Source organism: Mus pahari, chromosome 1, assembly GCF_900095145.1.
Source record: "Mus pahari chromosome 1, PAHARI_EIJ_v1.1, whole genome shotgun sequence".
Classification (NCBI taxonomy): Eukaryota; Metazoa; Chordata; class Mammalia; order Rodentia; family Muridae; genus Mus; species Mus pahari.
The window spans coordinates 150,431,559-150,450,452 of NC_034590.1; the positions used below are offsets into that span (position 1 = coordinate 150,431,559).

Sequence of the window (18,894 nt, forward strand, 5' to 3'; positions counted from 1 at the left end):
GGGTTTCTCTGTATAGCTCTGGCTGTCCTGGAACTCACTCTGTAGACCAGGCTGGCCTCAAACTCAGAAATCTGCCTGCCTCTGCCTGCCAAGTGCTGGGATTAAAGGTGTATGCCACCACGCCCGGCAATAGTTAATGTTTTATACAATATAAAATTTCTTTTTATTTGCTAGTTATATATAATATTAAACTTTTCTAATATTATAAGTTCTCAAGTGCTCAATAACTTGCGAATTCAGAATTTTTTTAGAACTTCCAATTTTCTATCATGAAGTACCTTTACTGTTTCTTTTTCAATTGTGGCTACAATGCAGGAAACTCTTTCACCTAAATTTTTCAAACCCAACCCATTATAAGTAAGCCACAATCTACAGGATATGCTGTTGTATAAATGAGAGCAAAGGAGCCAGTAATCACGATATTGGAACAAAGTCCACTGGGAGGAGAGATTAAGTGTTGTTTCTGGTTGGTCTGTTTTGTATCAGAGAATCATTGATGTATTAGCAGATGTCCTTATATAAGCGTTTGGTTGTGTGTGCAGTCATATCTTAAGAAGAGAAGGAAGCAATGGCTCTAGGCGTGTTTCTGGGGCTTCTTCTAACATGTCTGCTTCTCCTTTCACTATGGAAGCAGAATTCTCAGAGAAGAAACCTTCCTCCTGGTCCCACGCCTCTCCCCATCATTGGAAATATTCTTCAATTAGATCTTAAGAACATCAGCAAATCTCTGAGGAATGTAAGTATACATTTGGTTTTTCCAGCAGCACTCAAAGGGAAGTAAATGGGTCAATGTTTACGTGAAAAATATGGCTGGGCATGCTCTATACAATAGAGGATTGGAAAATTGTTACCTAACCTTGATGGGCTAGTTGTATTTTTCACCATGTCATTTTCAGAAATTAGAGTATGAGGTAATGTGGTTTGACTAGTTAAATATTAGAGGCTGTTTAGTAGAATGAAAATCACGGTGTGGTAAAGTTGCAGTTTTTCCTTCTTAATACTTTCACATAATGGCTGAAGGATAAACAAAGTATTTAGAGATTTCCTTCACCTATTTTAGCCATGCATGGTATGTAGGATGAGCAAGCAAATAGATTTTCTATGAAGAATTAACATCTGTCCAATATCCAGAAAGTAGCTGTGTGTCTGGACAATATGAAAAAATGGTAGGACGAAGCAGTCATCAGGGCTTAGTAGTTGCTATTAGAATTCCTTTCATTCTGAACACACCTTTTTCTGGGAACAAGAATGTGGCATGTGTTAGACCTTGCTTCTTGAAAATGCTGCACCTTCTACAGATTTTCTATTTGTTCATCATGCTTATAGTCAGCAAAGCAGTATTGGTGATGAAGACATCTTGATATCACTTAAAATACAGAATAGCTCATGCTAGAGGCACTGATTCAGGACTTCTATGAACAGAGTTTGGAAGTGATGCTGAAACAGTCACCTGGGTACTGATTTCAAGGTGAAAAACAAAATAGACAGTGTTAAAATTAGGGATTTCAAAAAATATTGGAATCTATATCATTTAAAAATTGGGGTACTGGAAGATAATTTGTGATATTTATACTCTTGTTTTAAATAATGTGATATAAATATAAATGTTGAATATGTAGATTTAGTAGTTAACTGCAATCTGTTTACCAACTGGGTGGGCAATTGTAGACCATAAATGAAAATTATTACTATTACTCTAATACTTATGTATCAAAGCAAAATATTGATGCATCATGTGATAGAAAATGTAAAAATTATAATGATACAATCTGTAGTAACTGAGCACATTGCATTGAAAGAACACTGACATCCTTTTTTCTTTTTCTTTTTTTCATGTGATGAAGAGACTGCATTCAATTTTTCCCTTGAGATTTAAATTACTTCCTATTTACATAACACATAATAATGTTTGTATTTCTATTAAAGGCAAATATGGATTTACATTCTCCAAGATAACAGAATTACTAATTATATAGGTTTCTTCTTTCCTTTTTTCCTTCCTTCCTCCCTCCCTCCCTCAGCACCTCCTTCCTTTCTATTCTTTCTTTCTTTTCTTTCTTTCTTTCTTTCTTTCTTTCTTTCTTTCTTTCTTTCTTTCTTTCTTTCTTTCTTTCTTTCTTTCTTTCTTTCTTTCTTTCTTTCTCTTTCTTCTTTTCTCATGTAATACATCCTGACTACAGTTTCCCTTCCTCCACTCCCCCAGGTTCTCCCCTCCAACTCTTTCTCCCAAGCTCACCATCCCTCCATTTCTCTTCAGTAACAGAAGGCCTCTAGGAGACATCAACCAAGCATTGCAAAACATGATACAGTAAAGGAAGGCAAAAGGCCTGATATTGAAGCCTGTCAAGGTAAACTAATAGGAGAAAATGATTCCTGAGAGCAGGCAAAAGACCCAGAGATACACCCACTACGACTGTTATGAGTTCCACGAAAACATAAAGCTAATAACCCATAGCACACCTGCAGAGGCTCTGGTGCAGACCCATGCAGGATGAGCCCCGCTTAGCTGACTATATATGTTATGTTCTCCTGGCATCCCCCATCCCTCTCATTCTCACAATCTTTCCCCCAACTTCCATGGAGTTGTAGCCATGAGCTTTTCTATCCAGCCTCTTTGTTCCCCAAAATTATGACTCTGAGACTTAATGATTCATGAAGTAATGCTTAGGCCATATGCTTTGGTTCTTTCCTCATATATCTCACAACTTATAACCCATTTATTCTATTCTATGTGTGTCACATGGCTGGTTACCTCTCCTTAAACTTCATGTGTCTGGCTCCTTAGATTTCAGGGTGAATCTGTTCCTGTGCCTGATTCTATCTTATAGTTCCTCTCTTCCTACTAGAACTGTCATCTCCTATTTTCTGCTTCAGCTAATAGGCCATCTGATTTTTATTGACAGGTGATTCTTCTATTCATTACACAAAAGACTGTCTCTATATTTTCCTGATTTTTTGATAGCAGAAACCTGATGGAGACCTCTGATTTAGATTCGCTCTTTCTGCATAATGTCTGTCTATGGGTCTCTACACCCACTCCTATCAGCTGCTAGAGAAAGCTTCTCTGATAATGAGTGAACAATCCATTGTTCATTCTATGACTAGAGCAGAATACTATAAGGAATTATTTTATTGATTTTTTCCAATTGTGTTTGGGTTATTCAGTGTCTGGTTCCTGGTCATCCAGGCAGTGTTGGGCTTGGGGTCCATCTTATGGTGTGGGCCTGAAGTTTAACCAAATATTGGTTGACCACTCCCAAAATGTCTGCACCACCATTGCCCCAGCACATCTTGCAGGGTGGACAGGTTGTAGGTCACAGGTTTTGAGGCTGGATTGGTGTTCAGGTTTCTCTTTCTGTAGTCCGCAGAATATCTTTTTCACACCACAGAGTCTAGAACATAGAAATGAATGTCCCATACTTACACCAGTTCAACCTCTTTCAATAAGCTTTATGGATGTTGTCCCAGAGGGTACTCTTAGCCAAAAACTCAAGTAAATGCAAACCAGTTCCTCCACTGGAAGCCTTGCCAGGCTACAAAAGATAGCCAATTTAGTCTCTATAGCCTCCGTAACAATGAGTCCTCACAAGGGTTAACTTCATATATTCCAGGAAGTTTACATTGTACTGTTTCCTCTCCTCCTTAATGAACCCCAGCTCCAGCTCTCTCTCTTCACATTCTTTTCCCTCCTCCCCCAAATAATCCTTCCTACTCCCATTCCAAGCTGATCCCATTCCACCCATAGACTTTTATTTTATTTGCCTTTCCTAGGGACCTTCAACTTAACATCTAATATCCACATATAAATCAACACATACCGTATTTGTCTTTCTGGGTCTGTGTTACCTCTTGCAGGATGATTTTTCTAGTTCTATTCATTTGCCTGAAAATTTCATGATGCCATTTAAAAAATAATCCATTTTGTATCACATTTTAAAAAATCTATTCTTCACCTGATGGATATCTAGGGTGCTCCCAGTTTCTGGCTAGTATGAAAAAAACTGCTATGAACATAGGTGAGCAAGAGTCTTTGTGGTAAGATAGAGCAAGTTTTGGGTATATGCCAAAGAATGGCATAGCTAAATTTTGAGGTAGATTCATACCCAGTTTTCTGAGGAAGCACAGTGTTGTTTTCCATAGTGTCTGTACATGTTTATATTCTTTCCAGAAATGGAAGTGTTTCCCTTGGTCCATATTCTCACTAGTATGAACTGCCACTTTTGTTTTTGATATTAGCCATTCTAACAGTTATAAGATGGAATTTCCAAGTAGTTTTGATTTGTATTTCTCTGTTGGCTAAGGATGTTAAACATTTTTAAATGTGTTTCTTATATATTTGAGATTCCTTTATTGAGAGTTCCCTGTTTAAATCTGTACCCCATTTTTTATATTGGGTTATTTCTTGATACCATGATTTCTTTACATATTTTGGATATTAGACCTCTATCAGATGTAAAGTTGGTGAAAGTCTTTTCTTATTCTGCAGGCTGTTTCTTTGTCCAACTGATTGTGTGCTTTACCTTAGAGAAGCTTTTCAGTTTTATGTTGTTAAATTCATTAAATATTGATTTTAGTGCCTGTGCTATCGATCTTCTGCTCAGCAGGTTGTTTCCTGTGCCAATGAGTTCAAGGCTGTTCCCCATTTCCTCTGCTATCAGGTTCAGTCAGTGTATTTGGTTTTATGTTGAGACCTTTTATCTTCTTGAACTTAGATTTATTGTGGGGTAATAAGTATAGATTAATTTGCATCCTTTTGTATTCAGACACACAGTTAGACAAGCAATATTTGTTGAAGATGCTTTCTTTTTCCTCATTGCATATTTCTGGCTTCATTAAAATTAAAAAACCAGGTGTCCATAGGTGTGTGAATTTATTTTTGGGTCTTTAATTCAATTCCATTGATACACCTGTCTGTTTTTATTACAATACCATGCTATTGTATTACTATAGCTCTGTCTTAGTGCTTGAAATCAGGGATGCTGATGCAAACACATTCTATAGGACTGTTGTAGCTATACTGGAGGTTTTGTTTTTCCATATGAAGTTGATAACTGTCCTTCCAAGTCTGAGAATAATTTTGTCGAAAATTTGAAGGAAATTTCATTGATACTGTATGTACATTGCTTTTGGTAGTGTATTTATTTTTAGTAAGTTAATTTTAGCAATTTGTAGACATGGGAGTTTTTTCCATCTTCTGATATATCCTTCAACTTCTTTATTCAACGACTTGCAATTTTTATTATACAAGTCTTTCACTTGCTTGGTTAGTTGTCCCTAACACTGAGATATTTTTATATCATTTGAGCCTATTGTGGAGAGTGTTGTTTTCCTGTTTCTTTTCTCAGTCTATTTGACATTTGAATAGAGAGAGGCTACTGTCTTTGCTGTGTTGTCATTTTTTGAATTAATTTTCTTTACATTCACTTTGTTGAAAGTGTTTATCAGCTGTAGAAGTTCCCCAGTGGAGTTTTAAAAAAATCACTCATATATACTGTCTTAGCATCTGTAAATAATAATACTTTGACTTTACTTCCAATCGATCTGCTTCAGTTGTGTCAATGTTCTAGCTAAAACTTCAAATACTATATTGTATAGATTGGAGACAGGGGGCAAATTATCTTGTTCTTGAGTTTAGTGGAAATGCTTTGAGTTTCTCTCCATTTAATTTAATGTTGGCTATAGGCTTGCTGTAAATTGCCTTTAGATATGTCCCTTGTATCCCTAATCTCTGTAGCTCCTTTTATCATGAAGGGGTATTGCATTTAGTCAGTGCCCCTTTTTGCATATAATGAGATGATTATGTTTTTCCTTCTTTAGGGTAGATTATTCATGTGTTAAATCATCCCTGCATCTCTGGGATGAAGCCTAGTTGATCATGATGGATGATCTTTTCTATGTGTCTTCAACTGTCTGTCTGGCCTTGGCCTTTTATTGAGGCAGGGGGTAGGGGTTGGAAAACTTTTAATAATTGCTTCTATTTCACCAGGGATTACAAAATTTAAATTGTTTGTCTGATCTTGGTTTAACTTTGATAAATTGTACCAATCGAGAAAAAGGTCCATTTCTTTTAGATTTTTTATTTGATAGAGTGCAGGATTTTGAAGTAAGACCTGATGATTTTCTGTATTTTCTCTGTATCTGTTGTTATGTCCACCTTTTTGTTTCTGATTTCAATACATTGCATACTCTTTCACTCTCTTTTAGTTAGTTTAAATAAGTGTTTGTGTGTCTTGTTCATTTTCTCAAAGACTCAACTCTGTTTCATTGATTATTCTTATTGTTCTCTTTGTTCCTATTTTATTGATTTTAGCCCTCAGTTTGATTATTTCTTGTCTACTTCTCTTGTATGCACTTATTTCATGCTATTCTAGCCTTTTTAGACATGCTGCTAAATTGCTAGCATGATACCACTCCATTTTTATTTAAATACAAGCACTTTGTGCTATGAACTTTTCTCTTAGTATTGCTTTCAGCATGTTCCATAAGTTTGAATATGTTGTGCTTTCATTTTCATTGAATTCTAGAAAGTCTTAATTTCTTTTTTTCTGTCTTGACCCATTTTTCACTCAATAGTGAGTTGTGTCTTCATGAGTTTGTAAGCTTTTTGTTCTTTCTCTTGTTAATTTCCAGGTTTAAAGTGGTGGTCTGATAAGATGCATTGGGTTATTTCAATTTTCTTGTATTTATTAAAATTTGCTTTGTGAAAGAGTATGTGGTCACGTTTTCAGAAAGTTTCATGAGGTGATGAGAAGGAGGTATATTATTTTGTTTTGGGGCAGAATGTTCTGTAATTACCTAAATGTTTGGTTCATTTGGCTTATTTTAATTTTTTAATTACATCAATTTATTTATTTATTTATTTTACATTCCTATCACAGCTTCCACCTCCCCCAGTACTCCCTCTGAGAAGGGGGAGACCCCACCTTTATCACCCCACAGTAGCACAACTGGTCACTGCAAGAGTAGTTACATCCTCTCTTATTGAGGCCAGTCAAGGAGACCCAGTTAAGTGTACAGTATCCACAGAACACCAAATAAATTGGATCATAAAAGAAAGCCCCCTTGCCACTTAATAATCAAAACATTAAACATACAGAACAAGGAAAAAATATTAAAACATGCAAAGGAGCTGGGCAGTGGTGGTCTTTGCCATGGTCGCAGAGATTGATTCCTTCTCATAGAATGGGTCTCAGTTTGGGCCAGTCATTTGGTTGTCTGTTCACTTTGTCTCTACTCCATCTTTCTTCCTGCACCTCTTTTTTTTTTTTTTNTTTTTTTGGCTTTTCGAGACAGGGTTTCTCTGTATAGCCCTGGCTGTCCTGGAGCTCACCTGGTAGACCAGGCTGGCCTCGAACTCAGAAATCCACCTGCCTCTGCCTCCCGAGTGCTGGGAGTAAAGGCGTGCACCACCACGCCCGGCATTCCTTGCACCTCTTATAGACAGCACAAATTTTTGGTCAAAGATTTTATTGGTGGTTTTCTGTCTTTATCCATCCACTGGGAGTCCTACCTGACTACAGGAGGTGGTCTCCCCAGGTGCCCCTCCCACTCCAAATCTGTGGCTTGTCCTAGAGGTTCTCCCTCCTATCTCTCCTCTATTCCCCAGCTCTCTCACTCCAACCCTGCCCTATGCATACCTGATCCCCACAACTGGTCCCCTCTCCATCCTCTCTATTACCCAGTTCCCTCTCTCCATCCACTTCTGATGTCGATTTTATTTCCCCTTCTGAATGAGATTGAAGCACCCTCCCTTGTACCCCTCCTTGTTACTTGGCTTCTGTGGATTGTAGGATGGTTATCCTTTACTTCATTGCTAATATCCATTTATAAGTAAGTATATACCATGCATATCTTTCTAGGTTTGAGTTACCTCTCTTAGGATAATATTTCTAGTTGCATTCATTTGCTTGAAAATTTCATGATGTTCTTGTTTTTAATAGACTACTAGTATTTTATTGTATAAATGTACCACATTTTCTTAATCCACTCTTCAGTTGAGGAACATCTGGGTTGTTTCCAGTTTCTGGTTATTATGGATCAAGTTGCTATGAACACACTTGAGCAAGTGTCCATGTGGTATATTCTTTGAAACAGGGTTTCTCTGTGTGGCCCCTGCTGTCCTGGAACTCAATCTGTAGACCAGGCTGTCCTCAAAGTCAGAGATCTCCTTGCCTCTGCCTCATGCATGGTGGGATTTGATGCAATTTGTTTCATAATCTTACATTTGGTAAGGTAAACATGAGATCACACATTGATGCTGAACTTCTACTAGCTTTAGTCTCTAAACATAAGCAATTAGTAGAGCTTTTCTGTTGATCCATGTTGAAAATATATCATGAGTTAAAAATAAACATTTGATGCATCAAAAAAAATAAAAAGGTGTGCACCAACACTGAGCATCTCCTTTGTGTATTTTAATATTCTTTCTTGGTTCTTTATAGTGTTTTGATTGTTAAGTGGCAAAGGGACTTACATTTCTGGTGTAATTTATTTGCATTCACAATAGGATAACTGGGCTTCTGTGGAGACATATTGGCTTAGCTGTTATAGATTATGTTCTTACAGGGCATATAGCCATCTGAATTTGGGGTGATTATAGGTCTAGGTGCTAATTTCTGAGTTTTTTTGGCTGGGTGAGTGTTTTGTTCCTTGGTTTCTGCTTCTACTCTGGAATTTTACTCGAGAGTTGTTTTTATCTTTCTTTCTTTGCGTGCGTATGTGTGTGTGTGTGTGTGTGTGTGTGTGTGTGTGTGTGTGTTGCTTGATTTTCTGGCTTGCTAAGCTGTTGGACTTAAGGAGAATGCATACTGGTGTTGGAGGCCAAGAGGAGGGAGGTAAGAGGGAGATTGTCTGTTATTGTGACAGGCAAGACCCTGGGTATTGTGTCTGGATCATAGAGAGTAGAGAAGCCTACCTGACCTCTGGTAGACAAGTCCTGTGCTTGAGTGGGGTGTATCTCCCTGAGTTGGGGGCTGGGATACTATAATAGAGAAGTGGTAACGGATGCCAAGGGTGGGGTGGTCTGTGAAATCCACAGGAAGCATGAACAGTGGGAAGAGGAGCTGGAGCTTATATTCTTTTGTAGTACTAGGGGTTACCCTAAGAATTGCATCTGTGGTAAGAGACAGAGTGGGAAAGGTCTGTGGACAGCCTGCTCGTCTTCTGGCAGGTGTGGCTTGTCAGTTACTGACATCTTTTTACTATATTTTAATCTCTGTTTTGTTTTCCAGTTTTCAAAAGTCTATGGCCCTGTGTTCACTCTTTACTTGGGCAGGAATCCTGCTGTGGTGTTACATGGATATGAAGCTGTGAAAGAAGCCTTCATTGATCATGGGGAGGAGTTTGCTGGAAGAGGAAAATTTCCAGTGTTTGATAAGTATAAGGAAAACTGTGGTAAATGTCCATGTGCCTAAGTGTCCATGCATCCAACTGTGCTCATGTACCCATGTGTTCAAGTGTGTGTGTGTTAGATTATGGTCATAGGGAATATGAGGATAGAAAGCAGACTTGAAACTTGTTCAGTCCCAACTGATGGCAGTCACCCACCAGCACCCTTACTTACCTGGGAACTCCCTACTCACTTCTTCTCTCCCTCTTAGGGGTTGTTTTCACCAGTGGAAGGACCTGGAAAGAGATGAGACGCTTCTCACTTATGACTCTGCGAAACTTTGGGATGGGGAAGAGGAGCATTGAGGATCGAATTCAAGAGGAGGCTCGCTGTCTTGTGAATGAGTTGAGGAAAACCAATGGTGGGTGTCACTCATCTTAGACTTCTGTCATTTTATGAGATCCTCCAGAAATTTTAAGGCTGTCTAGAGCTTTCATTCCATGTTAAACCTCAGTCTTCATATGGAAAGTGTGATTTTTAGAGAAAAATAGGAGAGCTTATATATCTGCGATGCTTGTTTTATGGTGGGATTGTGTCTGTTGTAGAGGGTCTAAGCCATCATTTAATGCCAATCTTTTCCAACAGTTTTGTTTTCGAACAAGAAAATGATTATGTGAATTTATATTGTGAACTTATTTTCTGACTATGTAAGTACAGTAATTTCCACTAGTATAAATATTAATTTCACTAGCAAACATGTTGCATGTAATCACAGCTTCACACTTGTATAGAAAAGGAGCCACAAAGTACAATTGTCTCTAATTGGACTATATTGTACAACTGACATATGCTACATGCATGCATAAAATTCTGACAGAATGTTGCTGTTTAACATATTTTTTGTTTGACTTTATCTTAATATAGATTTATCAGTTCATGTTCTTTTGAAAGTATGCCATAATTTATAAAAGAATAGATTACTTATTTCTATGCTATTGACATATTTTGAATAAATCTGTTGTTACATGATTTTAAAATTGATGTTAAATTATCAGTGATGTATGTAACTAGGCTTCATTATTAGCTTCATCTTCATTTATTTATCTCGTTTCCCTTTATTTGCTGTATTAGGGAGTGTTTACAAATTTATGGCAATAATTGTTTTCTCTCACTTTAAGGTTTACAAAGATTTTAGAGTACTTGTTACAATGAAACATGACCTTGTTTTTAAATGCTGTCTTTCACATTAAGTAATAGAAGAGAAAAAATAATTCAGATTTCTTCTCTGAGTCACACATGCATTCATGCTTCTTAAGTAAACTTTATTTTGTCCTTTGACATAACAAAATATTTATTGATACAACATTTTCAGCATTGCTATAGTGTTTCAAGCACATGAAATCTGAATGACTAAGTCAGTTTCTTATTATGTAATGTCCCAGTATTTATCCGAAGTACTTTTGATTCAAGTTATTTTTATTTTAGGTTTCAAGGTTTCTAAGTGCCTTAGTGATTTGATTACAGAGTTCTTCTCAAAGAATACATGAATGTTAAAATGTTATAATGTTAAGGAATGATGGACATGTTAGTTACTTCTGTTGCTTAAATAAAATATCCAAGAAAAGCATCTGAAGGAGGGTAATTAGGGATTATATTTTTTATTTATCATAATAGAATTTCACAGAAGGGGAACTTGAATCACTTTCTGATTACTCCATGGTCTCTAGCACATATGTAGCAGAGGATTGACTTGTCTTGACTCAGTGGGAGAGGATGGGCTTAATCCTGTAGAGATTTGATGCCTCAGGAAAAAGGGATGCTGAGAAGGGTGAAGTGAGGGTGGGTGGGTATGTAAGAGGGAGGGTGGATGGGTAGGGAAGAACCTTCTTAGAGGCAAAGGGGAGGGCAGATGGAGTGAAGAACTTTGGGAGAAGGGACTAGGAGGGAGCAGCATTTGGAATGTAAATAAATAAAATAATTTATAAAAATGAATAAATATGAGGTACAACAATGAAAAAATGCCCCTGCTTGGCCAACTCCCTTCAGTTTATACAGTTTAGTAGCCTATGGAATGGTGCTAATCAATGAGGTGGGTCTTCTCACTCCACTGCCATGTCCAGAATCTCCTCTTCCTGGTGATGTGAGAGCCTGCCACATTGATAATCAATATTAAGCACCTCAGACATTTAGTTCCTTTTAAATGGAGGCAAATAATAGGGGATCTTAGACATAGAAGAAAGAATTAAAACTACCTATTTATTACTTTTGTTTGCTTTCTTTTGGGGGCATATTTCAAACAAAAGCTCTCATCTAAACTTTGCTCTAAGAAATCAATTTATTTTTTATTTTCTAAGATTTTTATTCTTAGATAGTTTCTTAATTTACATTTCAAATGCTATACCCAAAGCCCCCTATATCCTCCCCACCCTGTCTTTCACCCCAACCCATCCACTCTCGCTTCCTGGCCCTGGCATTCCCCTGTACTGGGGCATATGATCTTTGCAATACCAAGGGCCTCTCCTCTCATTGATGGCCAACTAGGCCATCCTCTGCTACATATGTAACTAGAGACACAGCTCTGGGGGGTACTGGTTAGTTCATATCGTTTTTCCTCCTATAGGGTNGCTGACCCCTTTAGCTCCTTGGGTACTTTCTCTCGTTCCTTCATTAGGGGCCCTGTGTTCATCCAATAGATGACTGTGAGCATCCCCTTCTGTATTTGTCAGGCATTGGCATAGACTCACAAGAGAGAGCTATGTTAGGGTCCTGTAAGCAAAATCTTTCTGGCATACGCAGTAGTGTTTGGGTTTGGTGGTTGTATATGGGATGGATCCCCAGGTGGGGCAGTCTCTGGATGGCCTTTCCTTCTGTCTTAGCTCCGAAGTTTGTCTCTATAACTCCTTTCATGGGTATTTTGTTCCCCATTCTAAGAAGGAATGAAGTATCCACACTTTGGTCTTTCTTCTTCTTGAGTTTCATGTGTTTTGCAAATTGTATCTTGGATATTATAAATTTCTGGGCTAATATCTACTTATCAGTGAGTGCATACCATGTGTGTTGTTTTGTGATTGGGTTACCTCACTCAGGATGATATCCTCCAGATGCAGCCATTTGCTTAAGAATTTCATGAATTCATTGTTTTTAATTGCTGCCACCCCTGTGCCATCTTTAGTGCGATGTCAGTGGAGGGTCCCAAGGTCCTCAGNGGTCTCTCCACACTGCAGGCACCCTAGCACACCTGTGACCTTGAGATCATGGGTGAGTGGAATGCAATATCAGTTCCAAAAAACCCCGAGAAGGTCTTGAGCTAGCAGCAACAGGGTCAAAGAACAAAGGTAGGCCCTAGCACACCCAGAATCTTGGGATCACTGAGACCAGTAAATGCAGGAGAACATGTGGGCGGCAGAAGCAACAGAGCTTCTTGGACAGGGTCCCTTCGGGCCTTCATCCTCAGCCAGGAGACAGAGCTGAGACCCAGACCCCTGGACACCTTCCCTGCCAGAGGAGAGTTGGCCTCTAGGGAGGGGTCTGACCCCAGGACTCAGGAGAAATCAATTTTATATTTAATGCTTATTTATACATTTTCATGTCACATAACATAGATGAGTTTCATTTTCCTGTTAGTTTTCTCAATGCATGAACTTCATGCAATCCCTATTTATTGTATTCTATAGGCTAAGGACATGAATCCTTTAACTGCTACATATGAGTGTTTCTAGGTTCCCATAACCACCCTAAAGGGAGTGGGGTGGTTTTTCCCTTTAATTTTTATTAGTTTTTTGAGAATTTTGTACAGTGCATTTTGATCATCCTCATCCCCAAACTATTCCCAGCTCTATACTTCCTTCTACCCCCATTCATCTTTGTATTGTGTTGTTTAGAGGCTTCACAAACAGGCATGACTAACTTCTAGCCTTGGATTGCTGAAGACTTGCAAAGTATTTTTCTCTTACAAAAGAGTAGACACCTGGTGTGAAATGCCAGTCAATAGAGGTATGAGATGAAAACTGAGCATACTTAAATTCATGACTTTGAAGGCCAGATCAGTGAACTTACATTAAATATAAAAATGATGCAGAAGTGTAGTTGCCTACTGTTATGTCTCTCAGGCCACGTGTGTACAAGACTTGTGATCAGTTTATCTATTAAGAGATATCATTTTAAACACACACATATATTTCAGGAGCATTTTACAGTTGTTCCCAATTCTTTAGGTGTACCCTGTGATCCCACCTTCATCCTTGGCTGTGCTCCTTGCAACGTCATCTGCTCCATTGTTTTCCAGAATCGTTTTGATTATAAAGATCAGGAATTCCTTACCTTCTTAGACATGTTAAATGAAAATGTAGAGATTCTGAGTTCCCCTTGGATTCAGGTGAGTTCAAGTTTCTTTCTTTAAAAACCAAACCAACCAAACCAAACCCAACCCAACAACCACTTAGAGATATAGGCTCCATGACATTTCAAAAAAAAAAAATCTTAAGAGAAATGAAGATTTAACTGTGCGCTGTTAGAACACTGTTCACTGGTTTTCTATTAAACCTCAAATCACTTTCTGTATAAATCATCAGATCAATGCTTAGAAGATGCCTACATAACTCAGAGGACATTTATTTCATTGTTGAAATCTGTTAGCCACAAGGCTTATGCTCCATTAAATAGTTTAGAGACCTGGTCATCAAAACACTTACCAGAAACATCATAATATGCAATAAGAATATTTCCTTCATGTAGAGACAGTGTTTGGGATTGAAACTGCTAGGAACCCTGGAGTACAGCATTGATATTTAATCAACAGTTGGCATCTTATAGTTGGCATTGGAGTGACAAAATATTTGAGTGGTGTGTGCTTTCTGTCAAAATTTTCCTGTGCTGAGTTGACATATCTTACAGTTTGTCTAAAGACTGCTTGTATGATCTTGAAGAAATCATCTAGCTGGTCTGCACAGGTTTACAGTTGTAATTCAAGAATCCTTGAGACTTTTTCTATTAAAATTCTTATTTCATTCTCCCATAGGCATTTTTACAAGCAAAAAGTATTTCTATAGAAAACATAAATTCACTCAAGATGGATAGCATATATTATTTATATTTGTATTTATTCTTCCTGGCCAAGGTTTATTATAAGGTACACATACATACAGTCTGTGTTTTAAGCTTCTATCATTTTCTTTTGTAGATTTGCAATAATTTTCCTGCTATCATTGATTATCTACCAGGAAGTCACAGAAAATTGCATAAAAATTTTGCCTTTGCAGAACAATACTTTATGGCAAAAGTAAAAGAGCATCAAGAGTCACTGGATATTAACAATCCTCGGGACTTTATTGACTGTTTCCTGATCAAAATGGAGCAGGTAAAATGTTAATAAAATTCCAATTTAGTTATTTGATTGCTTGAGCATTTTTTTGTCCCATGAATTGTCTGTTTACAGGGAGATTTAAATTACTCAGACCAACACTGTTTGACAAGTACTTCATGTTCTTAATGTGTACATGGATTTGCATTAAGCATTTCAGTAATATAATATTCAGGTCAGGTCAGTAATTTTAATATATTGACGCTATTTTTTTTAAAACAAAATATCCTGGTTAAAGAGTCATATAATGCAATGGGTCCATCACATGGAAAGATTTCCAAAATTCTCAGAAAAAAAATGTCATGCCATAATATACAGATGAATGCTATCTTTGTAGACAATGTATGGAAACTTAGAAAAGAGCTCAAGATAGCCAGACTACCTACAACATCTGTAGATTGAATCAAATCTTAAAATCTTAGCTGTGCACAGCTGAGGAGTTTTCAGGTGAATTCTAAGGTTCAGGTTTCAGCATGAGAAGGAAATGATTAGTGGCAAGGATGAATGATGCCTTAACTGAGTGTAACTTCAAGTGAGTTGACATGAATGTGGAAGTATAGACTGATGTCTCTCAGGCACCTATATGAATAAATGTTTCTGTCATGGCTCCATTTTGTAGAAAAACCACTTATTTTCATTGAACACTGTTGGCGCTCATCATAAATATAAGGTCTTTTTTTTTGTTGATGTTGTTAGCTTTCTATTTTGATCCACTGAACTTTACCCTTATGCTTGCTGGGTAATGGATTTACCATCTATCTATCTATCTACTATCTATGTATCTATGTATCTATGTATCTATGTATCTATGTATCTATGTATCTATGTATCTATGTATCTATGTATCTATGTATCTATGTATCTATGTANTCTATGTATCTATGTATCTATGTATCTATGTATCTATGTATCTATGTATCTATGTATCTATCTATCTATCTATCTATGTATCTATTGGATATTTTATGTATTTACATTTGAATGCTATCTCATATCCCCTATGAGACCCCCTATCCCATTCCCCTCCCTATGCTTCTATGAAGGTGTCCCCCCTTACACTCACACACTTTCACCTCACCACCCTGGCATTCCTCTACACTGGGACATAGAGCTTTCACAGGACCAAGTGCCTCTCTGCCTACTGATGCCAGACAGTGCCATTCTCTGCTACATATGCAACTGGAACCAGGGGTCCCTCCATGTGTACTCTTTGGTTGGTAATGTAGTCTCTGAGCTCTGGGTGGTCTGGTTGGTTGATATTGTTGTTCTTCCTGTGGAGTCCTGTGGAGTACCTTCCGTCTTTTCTCTAATTCCTTCATTGGTGTCCCTGTCCTCATTCTAATGGTTGGCTGTGTGCATTTGCCTCTGTATTTTTCAGGCTCTGGCAGAGCCTCTTAGGAGGCAGCTATAACAGACTTCTTTTAGCAAGTACTTCTTGGCATCTACAACATTATCTGGATTTGGTGTCTTTATATGGGATGAATCCCCAGGTGGGGCAGTCTCTGGATGGCCATTCCTTCAGGCTCTGCTCCACAATTTGTCCCTGAATCTCCTTTAGACAGGAGCCATTATGGGTTAAAATTTTTGATAAGACTGGGTGGACCCATTTCACAACTGGGGACCTTACCTAACCTCTGGATATGCTCTCTTCAGGTTCTCCCTCCCCTTTGTTGGACATTTCAGCTAAACTTATCCCTGTTGGGTCTTGGAAACCTCTTGCTTTCCTGGCATGTGGGATTTGCTGGTGGCTACCCCCAGTTCCCCATCCTCCATTGCTACACACCTCTGTTCAAATTCCTGACCCTCTGAATATTATTCGTTTCTCCTCCCATACCTGATACAGACCCCTTTCTCCCTCCTCCTCCTCTTGTCTTCCTCCTATGTCCCTACCACTTCTACATTCTATGAGCATTTTGCTCCCATTCTAAAGAGGACTGAAGCATTCACACTTTGGTCTTCCTTCTTCTTGAGCTTCATATAGTCTGTGAATTATATCTTGGATATTTTGAGCTTTTTGGTAATATCCACTTATCACTGTGTGCACACCATGTGTGTTTTTTTGTGACTGGGTTACCTAACTCAGGATGATATTTTCAAGTTTCATCCATTTGCCTGCGAATTTCATGAAGTCACTGTTTTTAATAGCTGAGTAGTATACCACTGTGTAAATGAACCACATTATTTGTATCCATTCCTCTGTTGAAGGACACCAGGGTTCCTTCCAGCTTCTGGCTATTATAAATAAGGCTGCTATGGACATAGTGGAACATTTGTCCTTATTACAAGTTGGAACATCTTCTGGGTATATGCCCAGGAGAGGTATTGCTGGATCTTCCGGTAGTACTATGTCCAATTTTCTGAGGAACCACCAGACTGATTTCCAGAGTGGTTGTACAAGCTTGCAATCCCACCAGCAATGGAGGAGTGTTCCTCTTTCTCCATATCCTTGTCAGCATCTGTTGTGACCTGAGTTTTTGAACTTAGTCATTCTGACTGGTATGAGATGGAATCTCAGGGTTGTTTTGATTTGCATTTACCTGATGACTAAGGATATTGAACATTTCTTTAGTTGCTTCTTGGCCATTCACTATTTCTCAGTGATATTCCTCAGTTGAGAATTCTTTGTTGAGTTCTGTATCCATTTTTATAATAGGGTTATTTGATTCTCTGGAGTCTAACTTCTTGAGTTTTTTGTAGGGATAGATTTGTGGAAAGATATTGTGTAGATTTGTTTTTGTCATGGAATATCTTTGTTTCTTTTTTCAATGTTGATTGAGAATTTTGTTGGGTATAGTAGCCTGGGCTGACATTTGTGTTCTCTTAGGGTTTGTCTGACATCTTCCCAGGATCTTCTGGCATTCACAGTCTCTATTGAGATGTACGGTGTTATTCTGATAGGTCTGCCTTTATCTGTTACTTGACTTTTTCCCTTACTGCTTTTAATATTCTTCCTTTGTTTTGTGCATTTGGCATTTTGATTATTATGCGATGGGAGGAATTTGTTTTCTGGTCCAGTCTATTTGGAGTTCTGTAGGCTTCTTGTATGTTCATGGGCATCTCTTTCTTCAGGTTAGCGAAGTTTTCTTCTATAATTTTGTTGAAGGTGTTTACTGGCCCTCTAAGTTGAAAATCTTCATTCTCATCTATACCTATTTTCCTTAGGTTTGGTTTTCTCAATGTGTCCTTGATTTCCTGGATGTTTTGGGTTAGCATCTTTTTGCATTTTGTATTTTCTTTGACTGTTGTGTCAATGTTTTCTATGGAATCTTCTGCAGCTGAGATTCTCTCTTCTATCTCTTGTATTCTGTTATTGATGCTTGCACCTATGACTCCTGATCTCTTACCCAGGTTTTCTAACTCCAGGATTGCTTCCCCTGTGATTTCTTTATTGTTTTTAATTCCATTTTTTCCACCCTGGATGGTTTTGTTTAATTCCTTCACCAAATGTTTGGATGTGTTTTCCTGTAATTATTTAATGGATTTTTGTGTTTCCTCTTTCAGGGTTTCTACCTGTTTACCTGTGTTCTTCTCTAATGTCTAGGGGAGTTATTTAAGTCCTTCTTAAAGTCCTCTATCATCATCATCTTCATGAGATGTGATTTTAAATCCAAATATTGGGTTTCTGGTTTGTTTTGGGGGCTATCTAGGACTTGCTGTGGTGGGACAACTGGGTTCTGATAAAGCCAAGTAGCCTTGGTTTCTACTGTTTAGGTTCTTGCACTTGTGTCTCACAATCTGGTTATTTCTGGTGTTGGTCTTGCTGTCTTTGACTGGAGCTTGTCCCTCTTGTGGGCCTGTGAGCCTGTGTCAGAACTGCTAGGATTCCAGCTCTCTTCTGGTGGTAATGAGGTGCAGAAAGAAGTGATCTTAGGTGTGTCAACATTCTTGAGAGACCAGTTCACTGTGGTCACATGTTTAGCTCCAGTTTTCTTTTGGATATTGGAAGTATCCTGTCCCTGGCTGTTTCATGGTTCCTGTACCCTGTGCACTCCTGGCACATCCCTCTTTGGCCAGTTATTGGAACAAAAGTTGTGGTCTCACTTGTGAACATAGAAGTGACTGTGATCCTGGGAGATCAGCTCTCCCTGGGCAGGATTTGGACACAGAGGGCTGTAGTACAGACAGCCTTAGTTCCAGGGCACAGCTAGAGACCTTAAGGATCCTGTCCCCCAGCTACTCTGTGTTTCCTGTGCCCTGTGCACTCTTG

The 18,894-nt window shown here is 38.2% G+C and overlaps 1 protein-coding gene across 1 annotated transcript in view; it reads left to right on the forward strand.

Moving 5' to 3' along the window:
* Window positions 1-544: 544 nt before the first annotated feature.
* LOC110333495 (cytochrome P450 2C18-like) overlaps window positions 545-18,894 on the forward strand; it is a 232,603-nt gene continuing 214,253 nt past the window's right edge. The window contains exons 1-5 of the mRNA XM_021215090.1: window positions 545-736; window positions 9,231-9,393; window positions 9,600-9,749; window positions 13,543-13,703; window positions 14,508-14,684. Coding sequence (XP_021070749.1) covers window positions 569-736; window positions 9,231-9,393; window positions 9,600-9,749; window positions 13,543-13,703; window positions 14,508-14,684 — 819 coding nt within the window. The 5' untranslated portion in view covers window positions 545-568. The remainder of the gene's footprint in view (window positions 737-9,230; window positions 9,394-9,599; window positions 9,750-13,542; window positions 13,704-14,507; window positions 14,685-18,894) is intronic.